The following is a 24,953-nucleotide window of genomic DNA, read 5'->3' as shown; positions in this document are numbered from 1 at the left end:
AGAGGTTGAGTGAGATATTTTGAGTAGCAGGAAGAAAGGAAATTACTTGTTGAGCTTACTGAAGGAGCAAAATGCTTTTAAAGAATTTGTGATTAATGCTTTAAAACAAAACTAAACCTTATTTCTTTATTAAAATAACATGTATATTCAGCAATAGAAATTAGTTTCCAAGCCCCTTCATTGTGATAATATCCCAGTCCTTCCTATCATTCTGTAATCTACAGACCCACCTGCAAACTTGTAATTTACTGACTCCCTCAAAGCTTCCGTCCCGTTTGTTGTCTCCATCATCACCACCACCCTGTTATTTATAGCTGTAACAACGGCCAGCAAAACTGTCCCTTACCAGAAAAGCTTCCCTTCCTTCTCACTCTGCCTTCGCTGGATCTTGCTCTTTTGAACTGATCAGAACAGACAAATGTAGCCACCCACCTCTAGGAGGAAAACTGAGCTGCAGCCCTGGTGAAACATAAAGTTTATTTGACTAAAGTGACGCAAAAATTCTTGAAGAGCTCTTTGGCAGCAGATTATCTGGAAATCAGACCATGTGAGGGGGATTGGTGTACAAAAACCTCACCAAGATACTGAGTTGCCCACAGGCTGAGTTCCCAAGACTCTGAAGTAAATGTGGGTGAAGGTTACTCGAGCTTGGATAACTCCAAGGAAAGCGCTTCAAACCGATCCGAAAGACAGGTACTTTATAATTTTGTTTTTAACACAGTGATATCTAAAGCACTTTATGAAATTTAGAGACTCCTAGACTGCTGTCTTCAGAGCCTACCTTCTGAAACCAGCAGATATTTGAGTTTCATTAACTTTCTCTCCTCATTGCTTCTTTCAACTTTGGTTATAAAATCTGAAATACTAACGATAGTCTGAAATATGTATACTACATTTTTTCATTTTAAATGAACTTTTCAGGTCTTAGAGAAATTTCTAACACATTGGGAAAAGGTACACCTAAAAAAGCTTTTTGGGGGGAGACAGATACATTATTTCAGGGGAAAGTTTGTTTTGATTTTTTTAAAAACTTCTAATGCTTTTTCTTGCTTTTCTGATGTTACATGCTCTACTCTGTCTTGTTCAGGCACTTGTCCAGCAATTATGAATGTTGGGAGTCAAATGCCTGTAGCAGAACGTGTTATGACAGTCTGAAATTAGAGTTTTGGCAGTCCACATGATTGCATTACGAATGTAAAGTTTATTTAATTTTTTTTAAGTATTAAACTATAAGGAAAACAAAAGAAGCAGAATCTGAAGCAAAAAAACCCAACCCAACAAACTGTTGTTTATTTTAAAATGGTAAAGTAAGCTTTATTAGCTATATTAAGTTATATTTTTAAAAGGTAAACTGTTCCAGCACAGTAAATTATCTAACTCAATGGGACAGATTTATTATAAGTAATAAATCTGGAAAGTATGTCATATATATGTATATTTATAGTCAATAATGTTTACTGCTGAAACCAACTGGCTTGCTGGGTTAGTTTGCTAGGTAAAATGGAAGTTTAAATGAGGAATGCAGTATAACTGAATATATAAATAGTCATGGAAAACATGGTTTGATGTGATAAGATAGCCCGGGGAGAAAAGGATCGTGCCTGTAATGGATCTGGATTCTCAGAAACATTGTGGAATTTTTTAATGTGGGGTGTTAGCTGTCAGGCATTTTACCAGGGAAGGTCTCACACAGATAGGCTTCATCTTCTGATGGTTTTGGCGAGTTAATTGACCATAATTTTCTCAGAGAGTACTTTGTAAACTTGGCATATAGCAACTGACTGTTGTGGGTCCGTTTTCTAATTGGGCAGGGTGTGATGAATTTCAGATGGTTATATACATTAAGAAAAACTGTTCTAAAATTGACATTTCAAATAACCCCCCTGTATTATTCCCACACATGGAAATGTGCAGTGCATTTCAGCTTTCCTGCCTTCCTCCAGCATTCAGAGCCTAAAGAAATGTTCACTGTGCATCTTGGTGTCCTTTCTGACGCTAATGTTTTAACTCTTTTTCCAAAACTACGTATTTGCAGCTCTGTTGATCTGGCAATCTGTATTTTATAGAACTTACACAACACAATGAAGCCCATCTCCAGGATAAGTGTTTCATAAAGAACTTAAGTAGAACTTGGAGCCTGAGTAAAGGGGCTGTAATTTGGAGATAGGCATTAACAAGTCCCCTTCAAAGACATATTATCTGGAAACAACAGTGACTGTCCCTTGACTTTCTTTAGGTACTAACACTACAAACAAAAGTATATTCATGCTGGCATGTGCAGCCAGTCTTTGACCTGAGTCTGCAAACAGGTGTGTTACTTGAAACACCGTCCCCTTTAATTTGCCTGTGCAGCGTTATGTTAAGGAACAGTGCTCTGTTTGGTGATACTTGCTGTGTTATGACTCTTCCTTCAAGTTTATATAAATAATTTGAGGAAGAATACAAAAGGATTATCGTTCCCTCGAAGCTTATCTGTTTCCTTGCACTACATATGGACACTCTCAAGCCATAAAATGCATTTTCACCACCATCCCCCCGCCCCGCTCTGTTCTTTAAATGACTGTCATTAGTTTGGCAGCATTCCCACTACAATACATTGTCTTAAATTTTTAAAGGTAAAATCTCTCTTTCCTGCTGACACTTTAATTTCAGACTGAAACACGGACAAAATTATGACATAAAGCTCACAGTACATGTGTTTATTTCCTATTTTCACATCTTACCTACGTTTAGCCTTATCTGGGAATACATGAGTTAACTGGAGGGAGCTCACTACTCAGCCATTTTTACTTCGGTAAGTAGCCTTTTATTCTCCCAGAAGGGCCATTGTCTCAGTGGGACTACTTGCTGAGTACAGTTCTACTCTGTTTTAATAAAAATGTGAGCAAGCCCTTGGAGAACTACAAATATTTATATACAGGATCCATTCTGTCATCTACATATGCAAGTTTCTTATAAAATACTTGCATATTACAGTGATGTGCAGAAGTACCCAATCCAGGTAGATTTAAAATCACTGGTACTGGGATCAGACCTGGTATGTATGGAAATAATTCACTGGACCTATTAATTTCAAGTTAGCTTTGATTCTACTAAACTAGACTAAAGAAGCCCTGCTGAAAAAAAATGCCGAAAAAATCAATTTTCAATCTGTTGAGGGGTGGTCTCGATATCAGCTTGTATCTGTTTTGCACCTAAATACCTCTGATTCTGTGCTTACCAGCAGCCCTACCAAAGCTGGGACTCTGTATCTTCTTACTATGTTTTTATAAATACCAGTTTTTGAAACCTGGAATACAATCTGTCACACTTGCTATCAGCTTGCCTAATGGAAACAAGCTAATAGAAAAGGATATTCTAGGTACTTAATGATGATACTAATGATGATTTAAAAAATAATACTTTTTTAAAGAAATCTGTCTATGTGAACATAGTCAAAAGCAAAAGGCATTACTTTTTTGCATTACGAACTCTAAATATGATTCGTGTATGACACATACTAGGTAAAATTCACCATAATCTGGTGCAATCTAGTCTCAAGACTTAATTGGCAGAAATTTTTATTTTCTAACAGCTCTTCACAGCATGGGAGCATCTGAGCTATTCCGTAATAACTTTGATTAAAGGGTTACTCCTGGCCTGCGCAAAATCAGAGGAAAAATACGAAGCCTCTATAATTCCCTCACACCACACGTGCAGCAAAACAGGAGTGCACTAGCCCACAAAAGCCTGTCAAAAGGGATAATCTTTACAAGATTCTCACTGTCACCCATGTCACGTACCTCCCCTCCTGTGCGTAAAGAGAGACTAGGACTTTGTGAGGAGATAGGGGTGAAGACTAGAAAATGTTTACTGCTAGCATTAATCAGACCAGTACCTGGGAACACCCAGGTGCGTGGCTGTTGGGGGGTCACGGTTGATACTGTGGCTCAGAGGTGACAAAAGTACCTACAGCTAAACAGCACAGCCTTTTCCCGTGTGGGATACGTGATTTCTGTCCTGTCATCCAAACGTCTTGCTTGATTTTCTATAAAAATGTAATTTCTTTGGACTCTTGCCATTTACACACAACTGCCTGTGACTGCGTCTTTAATTCAGGTGTAATATGTAGTCAAGCAGCTACATAATTTTAACAATCTTAAATATTCTGTGAGAAAAGTGAGATGTAGGTCAAGTTAACAACAATCATGTTAATGTTTGAGTCTGTTTGCCAACACCATAGGCTAGTACTTCAAAGTATTTAAATTCTTTGCAAGTGCTAGCGTGTAAATGGACAGAAGTAAGGCAGATGGAGGAGCAGTGTGAGTGAGAGAAGTGATGTGAGTTTTGCTACAGGAATGCAGCTGGAAGCCAGTGAGTGGCTGGTACTCCAGCAAGCTTTGGTTTATAAAATTTGCCCATGAAAAAATAACATAATTTGAGTGAAGTGGAATATGTGCAAATATACACATTTTGCAGCTGTGTGACTTAAAATGTATTTGATCATTTGTCGATAAGTAATGACTTCTGCAGTCACACACAGTGAGGCTGAACAAGCCCACGGGCTGAGGAATTCGGGAAGTCGGTGCTGCCCCACCTCAGGTAATGCATTCTCCAGGTGACCTGAGGCATTAAGATTTGCCTCCTTGGAGCATCGGGTGTTTGCTGTACCTCAACCTAATTGTTTTAACCTCCTAGATTAAAAGTCAATTTTCTCCTTAAAAAAAGCAGCACAACAAACAAGCAGAAAACGGAAATAATTTTGTTTTCAAGCGCTGGAGAGCTTTGTTTCGCTCCGTGGTGGAGCATTCAAGGACAGGGGTTCCCACGCTGCCACGGGGCGTCACTGCACACCTCAAATTGAGCAAGGGGATGCTCCCTGCTCGGGAAGGGACCGGACCCCAGCACAGGGATGCTCCCCGAGGATTGCTTTGATAGAGGCAAAGGAGCTGGGTTTGTGTGTCAGGGGATGTACAGGGCGTTTACATCTACAGTGCTGGTTCAAGTTTAGCTCTGTGTGGGAGTAACCAAAAATAATGTAATTAATATTTGGCTGAGCTGAACTGTTGGTGGTGGCTTCAGCCAAGCTCATAGAAAACACATGTTTTCAATTATCAGTCCTGGTGTTTTCAACAAGCAAGCAAAGCAGGGAATACTTGTGGAGGACAGGCTGCTGGTCCCAGGGTGTTTTCTTTGGAGCAGAGCAAAGGGTGACTCCTGCTCCGTCACCCTTTGCGTAAGGAGGAGCGCAGTTTGCAGGGCTGGCGGCACGGCAGCGTTCCCATGCTCCTGGACAGCACAGCGGTGAGGAGATGGAAACTGCCCTTTAGAATGGTCTCTGTTCAGTGACCAGAGACAGAAAAGGCACAGGTGCTCAGGGCTTCTCGAAGGAGCAAAGTCACATCTACAAAACAGATCAAAAAGAAATGAAGGCACAGCTATCTTTCTTCTTGCTTTCTTTTTCTTTTTCTTCTGTAGATAATTATGTTGGTGCTAAGAAGCCGATGTGTATTTATGTAAAAGCAACCTTTGCAACAGCCAAGATTAAAAATAGGTAATAAACTGCCATTTCCTATATCATTCACTGTCCTCGTTCTAGCACCTGTAACTACTGAGAGATCAGTGCAGAGATGAACTGGAGGCTGAGGTGGGCAAAATCCTTCACTATCAGCATGATTTTCCCCTGGACATCTTCCGTAGTGGCCCTAGGATACTTATTAACCCGAAGTCCTCTAGTTCTGCAGCTGTTTACACTGTTTGTAGCGGTTACAATTCCCTCAGATAATTTTTTTTTTTCTTGAATTGTAACAAGAGAGGGGGAAAAGTACATTCTCCCACCTTTTTTTTACAGCATAATGAAATCTTCTGATTCTGTAGTGTTCTGTTTTCATGTGCCAACTATGCCACTGTGAACACCACTGCGTAGCTGTAAGAGCCTGTCTCTCCAGAGATTTCCCAGGGTAGCTGATGAGCTGCAATTCTCTTTCAGAAAGGAATAGTTCAAATTCCAGCTGAAGCCCTTGAAAGGTCACACATCATTTCACATATTTGAAGCTCAAACTACTGAAAATTGTACAAAAATATTTCAAATAATGTGGTATTTCTTTCCTGTGGTCTGCAGAAGACCAGAAGGAGCTCAGATCTGGGTAAGACAGCTATCTTGGTTGTCGCAGCAAATAATCAACAATACATTCAACCTCTGCTCAGTAATGAAAGTGCCAAAAGTATCGATGTGCAGAAACAAAGTGTTTTACAATACAGTAAGAGTTTAAGTCTCAGATATGGACAATTCAGTCTCATGAGATAATGCAGTTAAATCAACATCCTTTACTGCTTTCTCATTTATGAGTAAGAAGTGTAAAGTCCAGAACGGCTCAGGTTACTTTTCCATATTCCTACCTTGTATTTAACATGCTCTATACAAAGGCAGGATTGCTGTGGCCTTTCCTAGGAATTCTATGTTAGCACCAGGGGTGGCAGGACTGTTTTCATCTACACAAACTCTTTTGGGACATTTGGAAGGTTTCGGACTCCAAGGACATTCAGGTTTTATAGTCTTGCAGGTAAAACAGAAGCTCCTGTTCTTTGCCATAGTATTTTTCTCTGGATCTCTGAAGATGTTGCAGTCTTTGTGGATGATTAACTAATGGTAGCAAAGTACTGCTCTTGTAAGAATTCAGCATTAATAATGCACTGCTTGCTATATGATGAAAAGATCATTAGCTGGGTAAAGACAGAATGTAAGCCTGAAGAATCAGAGATTTCTGAATGTTATAAACAACACCTTCAAGTGACTTTTATCTTGAGAAAATACTCCTGTTTGCTCTGCAGCTTGGTAACTTTCCTTCTCTCTCCACTTGCACTGATAAATGTTTAGGAAGACGTTTAACAAACTTGCTTTGCACAAGGCTGAAAACTGGCAAAAACTTGAGTTTTAGCAGCTCTGGCAATGAGTAAATTCGAGCAACGAGCAAAAAATATCCCCTGTCTGCTTTAGTTTTTCCAACAGTTAAAAGTGAAATAATGCTTATTCTTCTGCTAGGATGTGACAATGATGATATTTGGTGTGGTAAAATGCTTTGAAAAAGATAAAATAGATGTAATTATAGTAATTTAATCTGTAGTGCCATCACACAGGTTGTGTAACACTTTGCTAGCTATAAAACAAAGTTACTACCCCAGGGAATTAACAGTACAGAGGATCAACTCCTATTTCAAGGCTTCAGCCCTATTTCAATATAGGACAAGGGGTAATGGCTTTAAACTGATATAAGGTAGATTTAGGATAGATATAAAGAAGAAATTCTTTAGTGTGAGGGTGGTGAGGCTCCGGAACAGGTTGCCCAGAGAAGGTGTGGATGCCCTATCCCTGGAAACATTCAGGGCCAGGTTGCATGGGGCTTTGAGCCAACTGGTTTAGTAGAAGGTGTCCTTGCCCATGGCGGGGGGGCTGGCACTAGATGATCTTTAAGGTCCTTTCCAACCTAAATAATTTTATAATTTTATAATTTTGTTGAGTAAAGGCAGCTGGTCATTTACATTAACTGAGCAAATGCGCAGAAAACAAAACATGACTCACTGAATCACAATTCTTTTTCTGTTCTTTTTGTTCTGAAGAAAAAGTTAATTGTGTTAAACCATCCCAAAATAAAGAAAAAGTATATTTCCCCTGGACTGGTCTTCTAGCACCTATGAAGAAGGCATGTAAAGCAGGGATTATTTGCTGATGGGGGACAGTAGCACAGGAGTAGTGCTCACTGTCCTTCCTGGGGCTTGGAATCGTAGTGCTGGCAGATCCAAACAGAATGAAAAATAAAACTGGTGACAAGTTTTGCCCCTTTAGACCCACATGTTAGTTCTTATTAAAAACAATAAAATTGAAGTTCCCTGATCTTTTTTCCCTTGTTGACTGAGCCTCAAAAGTTAGTTGATGCAAAACCACTGAGATTTAAATACTTTCCTAAACTTTTCTTTAAGCCTTCTAGATCTGCTGCTAAACACAGCAGACCTGTGGGATTTCTGAAGAAAGGTGGTCATGGAATGTACTTTGTACACCCATTGTTATACCATATCTGTTTTATTAATTCTTCTCCCTTCATACTGGGTGAATCTAGAAATCACCAGCAGAAGTCACAGGATGAACTTAAGAAAATACAAGCCACACTAAACTCTGCCCTCATTTTTGCAAACTGGGAGTCCCACAACCTCCCTGGGTATGAAACCGGTGTTCAAAGGGAGAATGTGGTACCAGAAAACAGCAGGACTGTGACTGCCTGTGAGTTGTCCAGCAATGTGGGCAGAAAGTCCAGCCAATCTGCCTGAGAGGTTATAAGCCAGGTATGCCAGCTTTGGCCGTGGAAGAGGATGGTTGCTTCCTTCCTTTCTCTGTACAAAATCCTGAATGGATTATGTGCTAAATGATTCACATTGCATGCTGCGATGGTTAATTACTTCTACAAGTATTTCACAGTACCTGTCAGTTGTGACTTTGAAGTTATCGGTGTCGGTAAGCCCTGTAATGGATTTTTAACTGTTTTTCATTTCTTAGATGGTGTTTGTGCCTTCAATCGGATGGATTTAAATATGGAAAAAGAATTCTAAAAGTGCTGGGAATACGCTAGGAATAAAAGCGTGGGAGGACAAGCCAGAAGGGGACTCTGTGCTGCTGTTCATCTGTTTAAGTGATCACAACAAATCTTGGAAAAAATGGAAAAAAAGCCAACAAGCAATGAGACTGAGCCACTGACTTCCAAGAAAGATGTCTCAGACTGTAATGAAGGAGAAGATTGTAAAGAGAACAGACTTCTGGTCAGGAACCCTAAATCTGCCCTACGGCTAGTGGAGGATGGCAATAAAGTCCGTCCCAGCCAGGGAGATAAAGGGGAGGCAGCTCAGATCTCAAATGGTTATTCAGGGGTTCAGAGCTCGGTTCCCTGCAATGGAATGGGAGAGGTGGAAGATGCCCAGTGCACTGCCCCAGCAGCCCCAACCACCACTACAACCACCACTTCTGCCACCTGTGGAGCAGAAGGCCAGCAGCAGCTGATGGAGCTAGAAGACAGAGAGACCTGGAGTAAAAAAATTGACTTTCTACTCTCTGTCATTGGCTATGCAGTGGATCTGGGAAATGTGTGGAGATTTCCTTATATATGCTACCAAAATGGAGGAGGTCAGTGACTAGTTTTGTATGCTGTTCCTTAATGCTGAACTTGCTTGCTTATAAATGGATGATTTAGTGACTTATTTTAGTATCATATATAACAAATGGCCAAGGGGAAATTACTTACTTCTCAAGCAGGCTGGAAAACCTAAATACTGAGGTAGGATAATAGATACATTAAGACGGAAGAAAAACTACCTAGCAAGATCTAAAAAATCAGTACAACTAGAAGCTGAGAGCCAGTTAGGTGCAGGACTGCCTTCCAGGAGAAAAGCCTCTATCCCTGTCCCAGGGAGTATTTTAAGATAAACCAACATGTCAAAATCAACTCATCAGGAATGCTAGGTCTTAGACTCACTGATGTATCAGCCAAAACATAAATCAAGAAGACCTCGGAAAGGACTTTTGTCTCCCTAATGTAAAGAAGGCATTTTATGGAAGAAATTCTTTTATCTGTAGCCCATCTCACAATTGTATCCATTGTAGCCAGCACAGTCTTGGTGAATCCTGTGTATAATTGTTATAGAAATATGAGAAGCTTGGCCGAGCGTTGCTTCTTACTCACACTGCCAAGTAGTTACTCTTACAAGAAATCCATGGTAATTCAGTGTGGCACACTGGCTAGGGAGGGGATAGGCATTTTCGCTGTGGGATAAAAGGAACTCTTGTTTATGGAGTGCTGGTACTGTTGGAAGAGGAGTCATATGAAGAGTTACAATCATCTGCTTTCTTTATTGCAGGAGCATTCCTCATTCCTTACACAATTATGGCCATCTTTGGAGGCATTCCTCTCTTCTATATGGAACTAGCACTAGGACAGTACCACAGGAATGGCTGTATTTCAATTTGGAGAAAAATATGTCCTATATTCAAAGGTAAAGAAGGGAAATGGAAAATTACTAGGAACTTTCTGAATAAAAGTGAAATTTCTGGGAAAAGTAATCTCATAAAACAAAGTAAGGCTTGTTCTACACAAGATTTTGGCTTTACAAAGAAAGCTTTCATAAAACTTTATCTACACCAGGAGATGTGTGTATGTACTCTTGTATACACGTTTGATGTGCAACTCTTGCACCTTCTCTCACCCAAGCCTGAAATTATCAAAAAAATAAACAGAAGATGTGAATAAAGTAAGTGCAACATTGCTGAATCCAAGGCAAAATTTTAACCAGGAAAGAATAAAGATCTACTATTTCTATTACAAACATACTAGAAAGAAATGATTCCCCATTTTCAGCCTGGTCTGTCAATTACTATCCTACCACAGTCTTCTAGAGTAAAAGGACCTATTCTGTATGTACATTTTCTCTTGCTCCCTGTGTTATAGCTCTGGTCTTGTCTTTTTTATTTACTGAGAGTGCAAGATGCCTATTTCTAAATTCCAGGAATTTAGGAACAGATGAAAAAAACTATATAAGCATGTTCTGTCTTGATTAAGGATGCTTTTTTGGAATTGGAGCCTGAGTGTTTCTGAAGCCACAAGAAATTCCAGTGTTGTGGTATGTGTACTTCCTGCAGAGCTGCCTTAGACAGTTACTAGTTGTAGTTAATGTGGTACTCAATTCCTTCCCTCTTTTGTTTTTGTTTCTTTTTTTGGGGGGGCTGAAACTTACTTCATGTAATTGTTTCCTGCCTTACCAGGAATTGGCTTTGCCATCTGTATAATAGATCTTTACGTAGCCTCCTACTATAACACCATTATGGCTTGGGCCTTTTACTACCTCGTATCCTCCTTCACGGCGGAGCTGCCATGGACTAGCTGCACAAATGCTTGGAACACAGGCAACTGCACAAACTACTTCAGCAAGGACAATGTCAGCTGGTCCCTGCACTCCATCTCTCCCGCAGAAGAATTTTATACGTAAGTGCATGTAAGTGAGGACAGTAATATTAGACAGAATGGTGGAATATGTAGCTAGCTTTTCTCTGGAGGGGGAGCAGGGCTGTTTATTAATGGTTCCCTTTTCTGAACTATTCAAATAACTAAATACTGATAGGTGTATGTAAGCTTAGGGTGCATGGGAGGGTAGTCTATATTTTAGATCAAAGGCTCCCAGCCACTGTCAGCTGACATCACTTATCTTTTATCATTACTGTTGTACCATTAATATCAAACTTCTAATAAAAAAAAATATATCCAAAATTACATGACTCTGAAGGCTACTTATCAAGGCCTCAGGACTATTATTAATGCTCAGACCACAGTTTAGGACTGTTCACAGCATACTTAACATAAGCATTTGTTTAAAATATATCTATACTGTGTTCTTCTTTCCTCTTTCAGCCGCCAAGTTCTACAGGTGCACAGGTCCAATGGGCTGGATGACCTGGGAGGCATTAGCTGGCAACTGACCCTCTGTTTATTGTTAATCTTCACCATTGTATACTTCAGCATCTGGAAAGGGGTCAAAACATCTGGCAAGGTGATTGCAAAAGCAAGACAAATCAACTTGGTAGTATAGTCTAGCAGCAGTTCTAAATTAGCCAATTAATTTGACAGAGAATTATCTCAGACTGTCTTCATGACAGAGATTACAGACTCATGTACTTGCGAAGCATTTACTGTAGAGTGACTGCTACTGTTACCCAAGTAATAGATAACAGCAGTAAGTTACACCACTGTTCTCCGGACAAGAACAACCCTGCCGTGAGAAAGCGTGGATATAGATGTGCAAACTGCCTGTTTACAGACCTTCTGAGAAGTTCACATGAAGATGTTGTAAATGCCAAGAGCTATAATAACTCATTCCTGTTAACCTTCTACCCATGGCACATGCTATCTTACTGTTTTCCCTCACAGGTGGTATGGGTGACTGCCACATTCCCTTACATCATACTCTTTATCCTGCTTGTGAGAGGTGCAACTTTGCCTGGGGCTTGGAGAGGTGTCCTCTACTACTTGAAACCTGACTGGCAAAAACTCCTGGCCACTGAGGTAAAAAAACCCCACGTTATAAAAGGGTAGAGATTGGCTTTCAGCCTATCAGCATGTATACTTCAATGTCTATTTTCAGCATAAAGCATGATTACATGGATGTCTTAGCATGGACTTAAAAGCCTGATTTCATGCTCTTGTTTAAACAGTCATGCTATTCTTTCTGTAACTATAAAGATTTTTTGAGAGTTCACTGTCATTTTAGCTTGAACTAATAGTAGAGTTCCCATTGCATAGAATGAGTGATATGATTAGAAAGAAAACAAATGATCAAACAATTTTATGCCAGTAAAACGGTGAACAGCCTGACATTGAGCAAGAAGCTATGATTGCTGCTACACTGCAACAAAATCCTTTACCTGTGACAGTCACACTGAGCAAACTGAATTTACTAAACCCTAAAAACTGGTCTAGCTGCAGGTTTATTGGCTGTGAGCGGATCCCTACAAAGTTGGGCAGGCTCTTGCACAGCTCAGCAGTGACCACAGTTGCCTGTATTCAAATAATGCAGGTTACTAGAGTTGAAACTTCAGATCTCTGCCCTGTCACAAGCTTTGGCAGATAAGCCCAAAGAGACTCACTGTAGCCACCGATTAAAATATGACTCAGTAATGCTTGCAAGTGTGTGTGGAGAAGGAATAAATCAGTTAGGCTGGCATACACCACCAGAAAGAAAGGAGGAATGAGGACAAGACTGAGCTAACCCAACAGACGCCAGGCGTTCCAGTATCTGATGCAGCTCTGAACTCTGTGGATGACAAGTAGTCCATCGAGCTCCAAGGCTGCACTTACTTCACTGCCTATGAAGGCATCTAGTGAGGAGGGTGATGGAAAAACCCCAAACCAATAAATACTACAAATACAAAGATTAAAAATTCTAATGTTTGCAAGTCTGCTGCTGCCCAGCTGATATGGAGAGTTTTGAATGAAGAGGAAATGAAAAGACACCAGTCTCTGATAAAGCAGCATCTCCAATAAGGGACCACATCTTCTGAAAAAGCAATAAAGGGCATTGATATTGTATTGGATGTATCTGAAGTGAGGACAGCAGATTGCAATCTGCGTGCTGGACGATGACAGACTCTGTCTGTGGATGATACAGGGTGGCCTCACATGATGGAAGAGAATATTAGAAATGAGTTGTAATGAACTCCATGTTTCCATCAGAAGGGGATAAATGAATGAGGACTTTCACCTTCAGAAAGAGAACTGATATGGTACTTTAGGAACACAACTCATTAAGGCTGTGGCCACTTCTCAAGTACAACAGGCTTTTCATAACAGGATTGCACTTGCATCTGTCATGGCTACAGCAAAGCTGAACTGAGTCCTAAGGACTAGAGCTGGATCCACACTGTCAAATGTATTTCCATAAATCTAGGAAAAATCTGGGCAGTGATCACCTACTACTTAGCCTGGAGGGGACACAGCCAAACACAGGACTGACTATTCCACAGCACGCAGAAATTGGAGGAAGATGGGCCAAGTCCACTGCGAAATCACAGATAAAAAGTTCTCTGTACATTGCAAAACTTGTGTTAAACTGATCACAGGCAAATCACTGTGAATTAAATAAGATGTTGTCAGAAGTGAAACTGCCAGTGAGTACTTATAACGGTGTTGAGAGATACAATAATGTCGTGGTTTAAACCCAGCCAGTAACTAAGTACCATCAACATTATTCTCATACTAAATCCAAAACACAGCAATGTACCAGCTACTAGGGAGAAAATAACTCTATCCCAGCTCAAACCAGGACAAATAAGCACTGCATAGGCACTAAAATTATAGTGGATATTTGCAACTCTCACAGATCTACAATAAATATTCATATTTCAACATGGTGTCTTAAGAAAATGTCTGTTAGACCAGGACCAGGATATAGGCAGACGAGTAAGACACAGTTTTGTAGGCCTAAGTGATATTCTGAATATGCCAAATTCATTTAATCTGTTTCATGTCATTTTTTCTTAATCTTCAATATTTTTCAGGTTTGGGTGGATGCAGCAGCTCAGATTTTTTTCTCCCTTGGTCCAGGTTTTGGGGTCCTGTTGGCTTATGCCAGCTACAACAAATTCCATAACAACTGCTACCAGTGAGTTCTACCTTATTCTACAAGTGAAACTGAGTTAAGAAAATGTAATCGTGGGTATTTACAAAAAAGAAGCGCAGTGCTGGTGAAAGGCACTGAACACTGTACGCTGAAGACCTGTGTACAGATAAATCAGACTGAAGTGTAACAGAACAGAAGTCCTTACTGAACCTGCATAGAACATTTCTCCTCTGTTGTGCCTACCCTAAAGAGATAATATCTACCAATTACAGCAAGGAGTCTAAGACGTGGGAACCTGCCACAACAAAATGGGCTAAACCCCTGCCAAACAATCACATTATAATTATTTAATCTCAGCATTCAGTTAAGAAATTACTTTAGTCTTGAGCTGAAAGGCAATTTATAGTTGTTTCCTTGTTATCTTAAAAAAATTCTATTTATAACTTGTAAAACAAAATTCTCAGTTCTTTAATATTCCTATAGTAATTCCTATTTTTTTAAACCCCCAGCATACATCTAGCATTCAATCCAGTGTCAGACTAATGTTACAGGATGTGTTTGAAATTGAAGATGAAAAAGTAGTCGTGGGTTGTTGGTTTTTTCTTTCTTTCAAATGCTTGGTTTTTTCACTGTATTCCCCTAGTTTTTCTAGTCTATCCAGATCACTAACTCACCCCACCTGGTAGTAAGCTATCCTTTCTAGCAGATGCCGATTCCCTGATATGAGTTAGGTCTTCTGTTGCAGAGATGCTCTGGTTACCAGTACTGTGAACTGTGTGACTAGTTTTGTGTCTGGATTTGTCATTTTCACTGTGCTGGGATACATGGCTGAGATGAGGAATGAAGATGTGTCAGAAGTTGCCAAAGATACTGGTAAGCTAACTTTTTGTACACATCTCAAACTGCTTCTAAGATGTATTTGTATATTATCTTCCAGATTGAGAACAGCCCAAATCATGCAAAATACTTGGTATATAATTCAGGATACTGACTTACTTTCTAATAAGGGCACTGTTACAGAGTACAGCTAAAAAAATCATTCCATAAAGACAGCATATAGAAGTCATACTGCGTGCAGCTTCACAGATGCGGTGGTAACTGGATACTGCAAAATAGCCTGGGGAAAGAAGTTTTCCTCTGGAAGAGAACCTGGCACAGTGAAACAGCCTGGCTTCCTCGCAGCAGCAGCGCACTAACAATCATCCCCAATTCTCTGTTCTTGTATCAGGACCCAGCCTTCTCTTCATTACGTATGCTGAGGCCATTGCAAACATGCCTGCTTCCACTTTCTTTGCCATCATCTTTTTCCTGATGCTGCTCACGCTGGGGTTAGACAGCACGGTGAGTAGGCAGCATGCGAGACAGCAGACCTCTCAGATACCTGGTGTTTGGCCTTACCCCCCCAAACACCCGAAGAAACAGAATTGCAAATATTGCACCATCTCTAATGGGTTTAAAGCTAGACTGGAATCTCCATGTGCATTCTGTAGGACAGCAACTATTACTCCAATTTTGACCTAAATAGGCCTAAATAAAACAAAATGATTTGTCAGTGTCATACTGTGACAATTAGTAACAGACTTGGAAACACAAGCAACACACTTGATTCATCAACCCCTGATTGAATGCAGCCTTCCAGGCTCCTTCTCTCTTGTACTTACAAACTTACAAAGCAATTATTAAATTCTGGGACTTTTTCACACTAATTGGATTTAATAAGTGGGAACTGGAAGTGGCATTTCCAGCAGCACTGCAAAAAGGAGATGTAATTACTTCCCATGTAAGCCTGTTTTTATAGATTGAGAATCAGCTCCTTCCAGGAAGGCAAAACTCAGCTGATTTCACAATCTCTGCTCTCCTGAACCACCTACCACTTGCCAGCACCCCGTTACTTGTAATGTAGTACTTCCTCTGGGTGCTAGGTACTTCCTAGAGATATGTGAAGACTAAATCCCCACCTTAAAGAGTTTAAAAGTTCTGAAGAAAGACTGTCTAAACACCAGTCACACCAACTCTACAGACAGAATTAAAGCACCAGAGTTTCAATGCTTTAAAGCTCCTTTAAGCTATGAAACATACTTTAAAGTAGGTAAAACTGCCCTCTATTTTCTAGTGATTTTTCCATGCTTTTCAGTTTGCAGGACTAGAGGGAGTGATTACTGGAGTACTGGATGAATTCCCGCATGTCTGGAGCAAACGCAGAGAATTCTTTGTCCTTGGTCTGACCATCATTTGCTTTTTGGGATCATTAGCAACCCTGACATTTGTAAGTATTTTAATCACTCCTCCATACTGGCATATGACTCTTCATACTGGCAAATGACATCTTGGAGAGGGCAGTATTTTTTGAAGAGAATTTCAAGAAATCAGATTAAATCTCCAGCCTGTTTTCTTTATGTATCAGAAATCTATATTTGGAATGAATGTGAACAGTATCTCTCACTAGGAAATGTGTTGCAAAATGTTCCTACTGCAATTCAGCAGAACTTTAATGTGCTACACATGATAAATGACGCAGTTGCTGTTCAGTCAGTAAGCAGTCAATCTTCCACATTCTGTGTATGGTGCCTATCCTCAAAAGCTTCATGTTTAAAAATAATATGTATTGTTATTTTAACTTTCACAATATTTGAAATGTATTTTGAATTTTTAAAAAGAATGATCAAAAAAATATCGGCTGGAAAATGCTGTAATTGACTGCTGCTGTTCTCCAAAAATTTCTAGCAATGAACTTCCTGGATCTTCCTCATCAAATCAGGCCAGAAGTCATCATCATTCATACCATACAGTCCCTGTGGGGCTCATGGGACTTCATTTTCACAAGAAACATTTTGAATAATGAGTGTAATGATCACAAGGGACAAGAAAAAAATACTTGGCCTTCCTGTCACGATTCACTCCACTTGCACATTTATGTGCAACTTCCTCCTTGTTTAAAGCATTTGCTGTAAAAGGAGACTGAGTTCCTCTCTGAGCCACAGTGCTCTCCTCCTCCTTGAGTCCAGATCCCAAGTGGAAAGAAAGCAAAGTATCACATCATTTATTTCCTATTCAGTAACTATGGCTAGCATTGGAGAAAGATGCAATCGCAGAAAGCCAGCAACAAGCCATCCCATCAAACCCCAGCAAATCTCATTTGTTCATTAAAATCCAGCTAAAACATCCAGCAGATTCAGTTTTAGCTTTTCTGTGTGGTGAAATATGTTGACAGAGAGCGAGCAGAGCAGCAGCACGCTCGAGGATTTCACTGGCAAGAACAGCCACAAAGTGACAGAACTGACTGAATTGCACCCATCTGTGAATGCTCTGGTTCAGATGAAGGCAACAATAAACAACAGTATTACAGGACTGCCATCACTGGATCTTTGGTTCACTGATAATATGATCTTCTTTCTAGGGAGGCGCATATGTGGTAAAGCTGTTTGAAGAATATGCCACTGGTCCAGCTGTCCTAACTGTTGTGTTTCTGGAAGCAGTTGCCGTGGCCTGGTTCTACGGTACGTCTACTGCCACGTCAACAAACACCACCAACCCAAAGTACCGAGCTTCTGCAGTGTTGCATTTCCCATTTCTGCAGACAAGATCACTGACATCTCCAGAAAAAGTTTACAAAACCTTTTTACAAACTCACTAAATCTGTGAGAATTATTATTAATTTTGTCTGACAGACGTACCATGTAACAAAAGCTATCACTCAGAATAATTAAGGATTTAATATAATTAGAGAATTATAGGAACTCAACAGTTTTTCACGATGGATTCTGAATTTATTTGCTGTGCATACAAAATGCCATGCACCTACTTATGAAAAATTTGTATCTGCTGTCACCATTCTCCCCCACCTTGTCTCCACAGGCATCACCCAGTTCTGCAATGATGTGAAAGAAATGCTAGGCTTTACCCCAGGCTGGTACTGGCGAATTTGCTGGGTAGCAATTAGTCCCATCTTCCTTCTGGTGAGTTTTCTTTACAGCTTTTTCTTTACAGCACAAGAAAGTAACATTGCACAATGCAGTTCCTTAGACTTCTAATAGCTTACTTGCAGAATTTCGTCGTGAAGTTCTTTAGTAACAATTTTTGTTAAACCAAAAAGGTTCAATCAGTAAAAAATCCAATACAATGCTGCAAGGTCTTGTTATTAAATCACTATTTTAAGGATTTTTGTAGATGATCTAGCTAAGTAAGACTGGCTTCTGAATAACTCCCCTCCTTCAACAAAGTTACTTTGTTTTGTTGTTTTATATTTCCCTCAGCAAAACAAAGCAGTAAAAGATTATGATGAAGCATACTCTCTGGGGAAGAAAACCAAGATAGGTAAACATACAGCCTCAGCAACGGCTGACTGACAACTTGAGACTATTCCACTTAAAATTTACAGCAGTTAATTGCAACCTTTATAAATCTGTAATTCAGAATTGGAAATACTGTCCCAATGTTTGACTTGGCAGTATTGATAACATTTTAACATAGAGTATTCATTTCCTGATCCAAAATTAGTTCACACTATCTTTTATTGTTACTAGCCTTAGTGAGAGCAGAGCAGGTCAAGATGGAATTTGTGAAGCACAGAATGTAGATTTAAGACCTACAGAGTGAATTCAAAACACTTGTAATCATCAATCCATAATTAACAGATTTTCATTTTATTACGCCTAGAAAAAGAAAGGGGGAAAAGGCTATAAATACAAGTGTGACACCACAAACAATTTTTATAGTACTGTCCCCTTTGTGATCCTAAAACAGTAAAATAAACAGAGAAGAATACAGCTCTGGTGATGTGGTTACTAGGCAGAACTATTTGTGTTCTCTGTGAAAACTAAACTAAACTAAGACCAGAAGGTACTATGTTATTCTGTACAGAAATTTTGCTGGCAATCCTGATCTTCTGATGATACGCTGGAAAAGACGAAGTCAGAGATCCTTCCAAGGATAGTCACAAGTATTATTCCTGTAATATTCAACTAAAAGTGTTTGTTGTTTTACAAGAAATTTTTCAGGCATGAAGGGCATGCACAGGAAAATGATCTAACACCATTAATCAAGCTGATGCCAGCATACCATATCCAAACTAGTATTAACATTTGTAAAAGCTACCGAAGAACTGAAATACTATGGAAAAATATCACAGAAAAGCTAAAATGTGTGGAAAATAAGTAGTAGTGAAAAAAATAAAATCTGTATAGCTTATCACAGAGAAAACTGAAAGCTGATGTGATTACCACAGGCAAGTATTTTAACAGTATTTGAAAGAGTATTAAAAGGGTCTACAACCAAATAAAGAACAGCGTAACACCACCACCGTGGCTATGAGTTAAATTCAGACAAATAAGAATCGACACTGATCATGATTAAATATGGGACAAGCAGCTAACTGTCTGCTGTTACTGTACACTTCCTATTTCTGGTGGTTTAAAATGAAGATGATGCTGTTCTGGAAGGGATGCTTTAGCTGGAATCAAGTTACAGGGCCCAGTACAAAAGTAACTGGATGAAATTCTGCACACTGCTATCAATCCATCTCATTTTGTCCATCCAACATTTTTTATTCCTTTAAGTGTACAAGTGTGGTCCTGAATTTTCTCTCTAATGCTTCTTAGGTAAGAACCACCACCATGTGTATTTATGGAATAAGCAACTTGTATGAGCATTTTTACCTAGTTCCTTTGTTACTGGTTGGGCTATACCCAAAAGCGCTTGAGCTCTTTTAAACTTCCTGAATGAAAGTCCGGATATCCAAAAGTGGGTTTTGGGGGTTTCTTTGGTTTTGGTTGTTTTTTAAACATCCATACTAATGTCATCTAGGATTTTTTAAGTGTCAACGTATTTTTAATCCTTCTTGAGTCCTACTCATTATTTTTTAGTTCAATGCTACACTAGGACACAGAGCTCCCTAAAGCAAAGTGTGTGCCATCAAAACACATGTATTCATCCTTTTCTCTTTTTCAGTTTGTCACTTGCAGCTTTCTGTCCAACCCTCCTGAGCTACGGCTTTTTGATTATAATTATCCCTACTGGACCACAGTAGCAGGTTATTGCATAGGAACCTCTTCTATTATCTTCATTCCAATCCACATGGTTTATCGGTTGATCATCACTCCAGGAACACTTAAGGAGGTATCCACAATGCTCTGTTGCTTCTATTTGACTGTTAGGAAGGAGACGATTCCTATAAATACTGTGTGTAGATTTTTCTAGGGTCTAATGACCTGGGACTTTAGGATTATTGCTGTTTTGTTCCTAGCCAGCTGACAGCTAATTGTCTTCAGCCCGTTCTGAGTGATTCACAGATCTCCCCAAGTCTTACTGAGGCCACTGACATACTCATATATAGTATCAAGTAATTTTTTTTAAGCTCTGTTGAACTAGAAGCTCTTCCTAGAAATCACACAAGACATAGTATTATGGGAACGAGGCAGTGAAAGATTGGTTCCCTTGGGTATGTCTGTAAGAACAAGTTTCTTTTTCTCTCCCACATTTAGTAAGACTTCTCTGCCATAAATCCGTGGCAGTGTGTGATGATATTTTGGGGACTTCTTCTAAGTTCACATAAGTTCAGAAAGAGTGTGTTCAGCCAGCAGGCTCAGGGTATCCACATAAACTGCAAAGTCCTAAAGCATGAATACAACATCTGTAAAACCTTGATTCAAATCATGTTGCAAATAATTAAAAAATAATGCTGTGTTCTTCTATAGCACCTTACATCTTCGCAGCGCTGAGATAACAGAAGCCTGAAACATCCTTACGTTGTAGTTAAAGAGGTGTAACTCAAAACCAAGTCATATTTTTGTCACAAATCTATTTCCAAATGGCTGTCAATGTTATGTATTACCTCTAAAATGAATCAACTTCTAATACTGATTTCTTTCCAACAGCGTATTCTGAAAAGCATTACTCCAGAAACAGCTACAGAAATTCCTTTTGGAGACATCCGCATGAATGCAGTATAAGCTAACCTGTTTTCTGGGGAGAAAGAGGGGGAGCATAAAATGTAACTTTCTCCATACTATGCCCCCAAATAATTACATTTCCAGCTGAGACAACAAATGGAGGAGTTTTCTGTGGAGGCTGCATCACTGACAATGGGCATTTGGAAATACAATGCCTCCAGCACATTTACCCAAGCAATTCAATGAAATCTACTGTGCACTTCTAACCAGACTGAACTGACTGACAACTAAGTCATTCTGGAAACAAGAGGTTGTCTGTGTGCACACCACTACTCCATGAGTGGGCACTCGAGCTGTTTGAAAGTGTGCGTGACTGCAAAAGCCACTGTAGGACGAGTATCAGCAGGTGGGAGTAGGTGTAGATCCCAAGTCTGTGGCAGTACTCCTGTATCTTCCTCAATGTGATTGTTCGTACTGGGCAATGTCGTATTTGCTTCTAAGGTTCTAATTGCTTAAACTACACTGAAAAATACAAAAATATTTCTGATAGCCATACATTACTCAAGTACCACAGGGTTTTATAAAGCAGGAAAAAAAAATATAGCAAATTCCCCAAGTTTGAAGTTGAGTAGACAGAGGAAGAGGAAACAATCCTGGGCAGCACTAATATACAGCTCTGCATACATTAGCACACGTATTTGGTAGCATTATCCTCTTTTGCGTTTCCTACATTTTGTAAATGGTAACAGTTTCTATTATTTCTTGCATAACAAATACTACAAAAGCATTTTTGTAATGTTGTAGGCTTCACTTTCCCTTAGACCCAGTCAAGCCACAAAAACTCATCGTGGGTTACTTGAGAAGTACCAGAGTTGCTACCACTTACTACAGCATTTTTATAACCAAGCTATATATTCACAAAATCACTGTCCTGACAGACCTAACACTTACACCCAAAGAAACTACAAACCAAAAATTACTTTTTTTTTGAGTTCTGATGCCAAAAAGTGGAATCTTAAAGATCTGCTGCTCTGCTTCGTAGTTTTGGTTTTAGGTTTTTTGTTTCTTTTTAATTTCACACCTAAAATTTGCTGGAGCCTGTGGCTTTTTCTATTCTTTCCTAGTACAGAAGTAAAGTTTAGAATAATCCTTTTGGCTGGCTGGCAAAAGTACATTTAACAAACTATACAAACCTACTTTGAAGATTTAATAGCTCATATTCTAACGTGAACACATTTGATTTTCACCCTGAAGAAGAAAAGGAGGGGAATTTTTTTTTTTTTAACAAAAAGATGAGTAGAGCTCAGCAGGATTGATTCTCATCAGAACTATTTATATTAAATTTTGAGGCACTGATATACAGATTAACTTCCATGCACATTAACCTCTTTCTATTATATGCATACACATGCTCTCCGAATGTAACTGCCCTTCAGACTGACTGCAGCTGCCAAGTCAGTTGGAGGACAATAGTTCTGCTGCAGTTACATGGCGAAGTTGAGAATAAACCCTAAGTAGGCATCATTTATGTAAAAACTTGCATTGTATTTTTACTCTACCACATAGATTATAACAAAAGTAAAATAAAATAGAGGACAAAAGTCTCTTTTGTATCTCATGGTCTACTTAGGTAATGTACTGCTAAAATTAACAAGGTTATATATGTATTCACAGCAGCAGGCATTAAGAAACCTGTTGAAGAGTTTACATTGGTACAAAGAACTCGCCACACTAGGGGAAAGCAGTGATGGTGTGTTTGCCTTTTGAAAACATTTTCATCGCCTCCACCAAGGTTTTTCTCCTTAGGCGTGCAGACATGTCCTGGAGGAAGGCCTCTTACACTTCAGCTATTGACTTCAGTTCACTTAAGTCTCAAGCCCAACTTCAATACGGAAGTAAAGGGACAAGAACTGTTCTTTCAGAACTACAAACAAAAATATCCTGAACTGTTTTTAAAAAGGGAATATATTCTTTCATTACGACCCAAAAAAAGTTGTAATACATCCATCTTACTGGACAGGTACTCATAAGAAATGGTTTTGCGGCTTATCCCTCAAGTATATTTGAAATATACTTCCAAGACTGCCTTCATTGGAAGAAACGAGGAACAGTTTGGGAATTCTTTCAAGATTAGAAAGGCAGTTAGTTCTTCAGTTACCAATCAGAAAATTACAGATTTTTTTTTTAAAAAATTCAATTTTCTGTTAGGAGTTCATTAATTGAAAAAAACACAAATGACATGAAGTCAGATTAATTAGGTATTTGTATGTATCCAGTATCAAAGTGTGGGAGATAAAGGAGAAAACTCTACCCAGCTTCTTCACTCTTCAGACTAGTGTTCAACTAGTGCTAGATAAGTTTCCTCCTAAATGGATAAGTATTTAAATAGACAAATCTTACAAATCAAATTTTTTTTTTTACCAGACTTAACACTATTTCATGCTAGGCTCATTAAACAAACCAAACACCACCCCCAAACTTACAGTTCCAATTTTTGGTCATTTACACATAGCCACTTGCTCTTTAAACAGATATTTTACTATCTTTTATTAGGAAAGGTAAAGGTGGAACAGAAATGGTTGAATTAAATATGAGCATTATCTCTATCAAAGCCAGAGTTTCTCTTTCAACCATTTCAAACTGAAACTGGAAACATTACTTCTAATGGAATACTTTGAAGAGTAGTAACTGCAGAAATCACTGCTATTTAGTGTGCAGCACTACTGATGTTATTCCTTTATAACAGCATTTGAAACGGCAAAAGATGTGTCTTTAATTCATATTTTTTAAGGCACTAATATACAATAGACATTGTCTCTCTGAGTGGTTTTAGCACAGAATGCTGAGCAACCTCCCAAGAAGGGCCACTGTTTTCTAGTGGATTAAGTCAGCCAAGAAGCCCTGATATTAATACAAGTCCTGCAATAGTCACAGGGCAAGATCTCTCAGCCGTTTAAAAATGGGAATAATGCACTCTGAGTATAGATGTACTGAGAGATGGGGAAAGTTTTTAAATTTATTTGAAGATATAAAAAGTAGACCTGCAAAGTCACAGGAAAAATATTTTTAGAAATAAGATAGTCCAGAAGATCATTTGTGATATTAGATCTTTGCTCTCTTTACTAGGATAATCCAGTCTGGTTTATGGGAAGAGAGGGCAAAGAAGCCCTCCAGAACTGGATTAAAATGGCTTTTCTTTTCCTGACTACTACAAAGATAAAATACATCCATGTTTTCATTCTATAAAAGCTGAACATGCAAGGCAGTTTAGTCCTCATCAGTTTTTTGTTACATGGCATACTGGTTTGAAGCCTTCTTAATCTTCTTAAAAGTTCACTATTTTAGTATCTCTATTCAGCCAAGTGGTTGAAATACTGAGAAATTATTTAATTTAATATCCATCTGAAAACATCTAGAGTAACCAGTATTTATCAGGTAGCTCAACAAGTAGTCATACAGTAAACACTGGTTTTGTACAAAACCCAGTTATATTGATACCAAACAGGCTGCACTGCAATTAAAAAGTGTTCTGAGGCAAACAAATTCCTTCTCTTCTGATCACCTTCTGCTTATCAATCACATCAGTATGTCCTACCCTCTATTCCAAACAGTGAAAAGGAAGTTACAAAACTGCTAAATTAGGACCATGTTTGCCTTTTAAGCCAAGAGAATTAAACTGGATTTTTAGCTGTATAGAAACTGTATTCTCTCCAACTTGTACATGATGCACCTGTATTAATTTATGCGGCTGTTTAGTTACAAGTGTTGCAAGCTGATTGTAAGTCATCAGTATGTGCCTTGTACTGTAAACTGTTATTGTAATAAATTTAATATTCATAATCCATCTGTAGAAGTCTCTTGTGCCTCTCTCTTAATTCCAAGAAAAAGCAGAGTATCTAGTCCAGTTTACTATACCAACACGGCGTCTTTGACAAAAAG

General features: G+C 39.0%; 1 protein-coding gene across 3 annotated transcripts; it reads left to right on the top strand.

Moving 5' to 3' along the window:
- Positions 1-328: 328 nt before the first annotated feature.
- SLC6A4 (solute carrier family 6 member 4) lies at positions 329-24,858 on the top strand. 3 transcript variants are annotated; one of them, XM_055718087.1, is made up of 15 exons: positions 329-693; positions 2,734-2,794; positions 8,528-9,148; positions 9,880-10,014; positions 10,781-11,000; positions 11,424-11,562; positions 11,940-12,074; positions 14,066-14,169; positions 14,873-15,000; positions 15,356-15,468; positions 16,262-16,393; positions 17,525-17,624; positions 17,983-18,083; positions 20,074-20,241; positions 21,000-24,858. In XM_055718087.1, the coding sequence occupies exons 3-15, from the start codon at positions 8,686-8,688 to the stop codon at positions 21,072-21,074; spliced, it is 2,013 nt and encodes a 670-aa protein (XP_055574062.1). In that variant the 5' UTR covers positions 329-693; positions 2,734-2,794; positions 8,528-8,685; the 3' UTR covers positions 21,075-24,858. The 3 variants fall into 3 exon arrangements, with proteins under 3 accessions (XP_055574062.1, XP_055574071.1, XP_055574057.1); XM_055718096.1 differs by lacking the exon at positions 2,734-2,794 and having other exon boundaries at positions 10,808-11,000; XM_055718082.1 differs by lacking the exon at positions 2,734-2,794.
- Positions 24,859-24,953: the final 95 nt, after the last annotated feature.

Source organism: Falco cherrug, chromosome 1 (genome assembly GCF_023634085.1).
Source record: "Falco cherrug isolate bFalChe1 chromosome 1, bFalChe1.pri, whole genome shotgun sequence".
Lineage (NCBI taxonomy): Eukaryota > Metazoa > Chordata > Aves > Falconiformes > Falconidae > Falco > Falco cherrug.
Note: the sequence above shows the minus strand (reverse complement) of the source record. Positions and strands in the feature narration are given on the sequence as shown.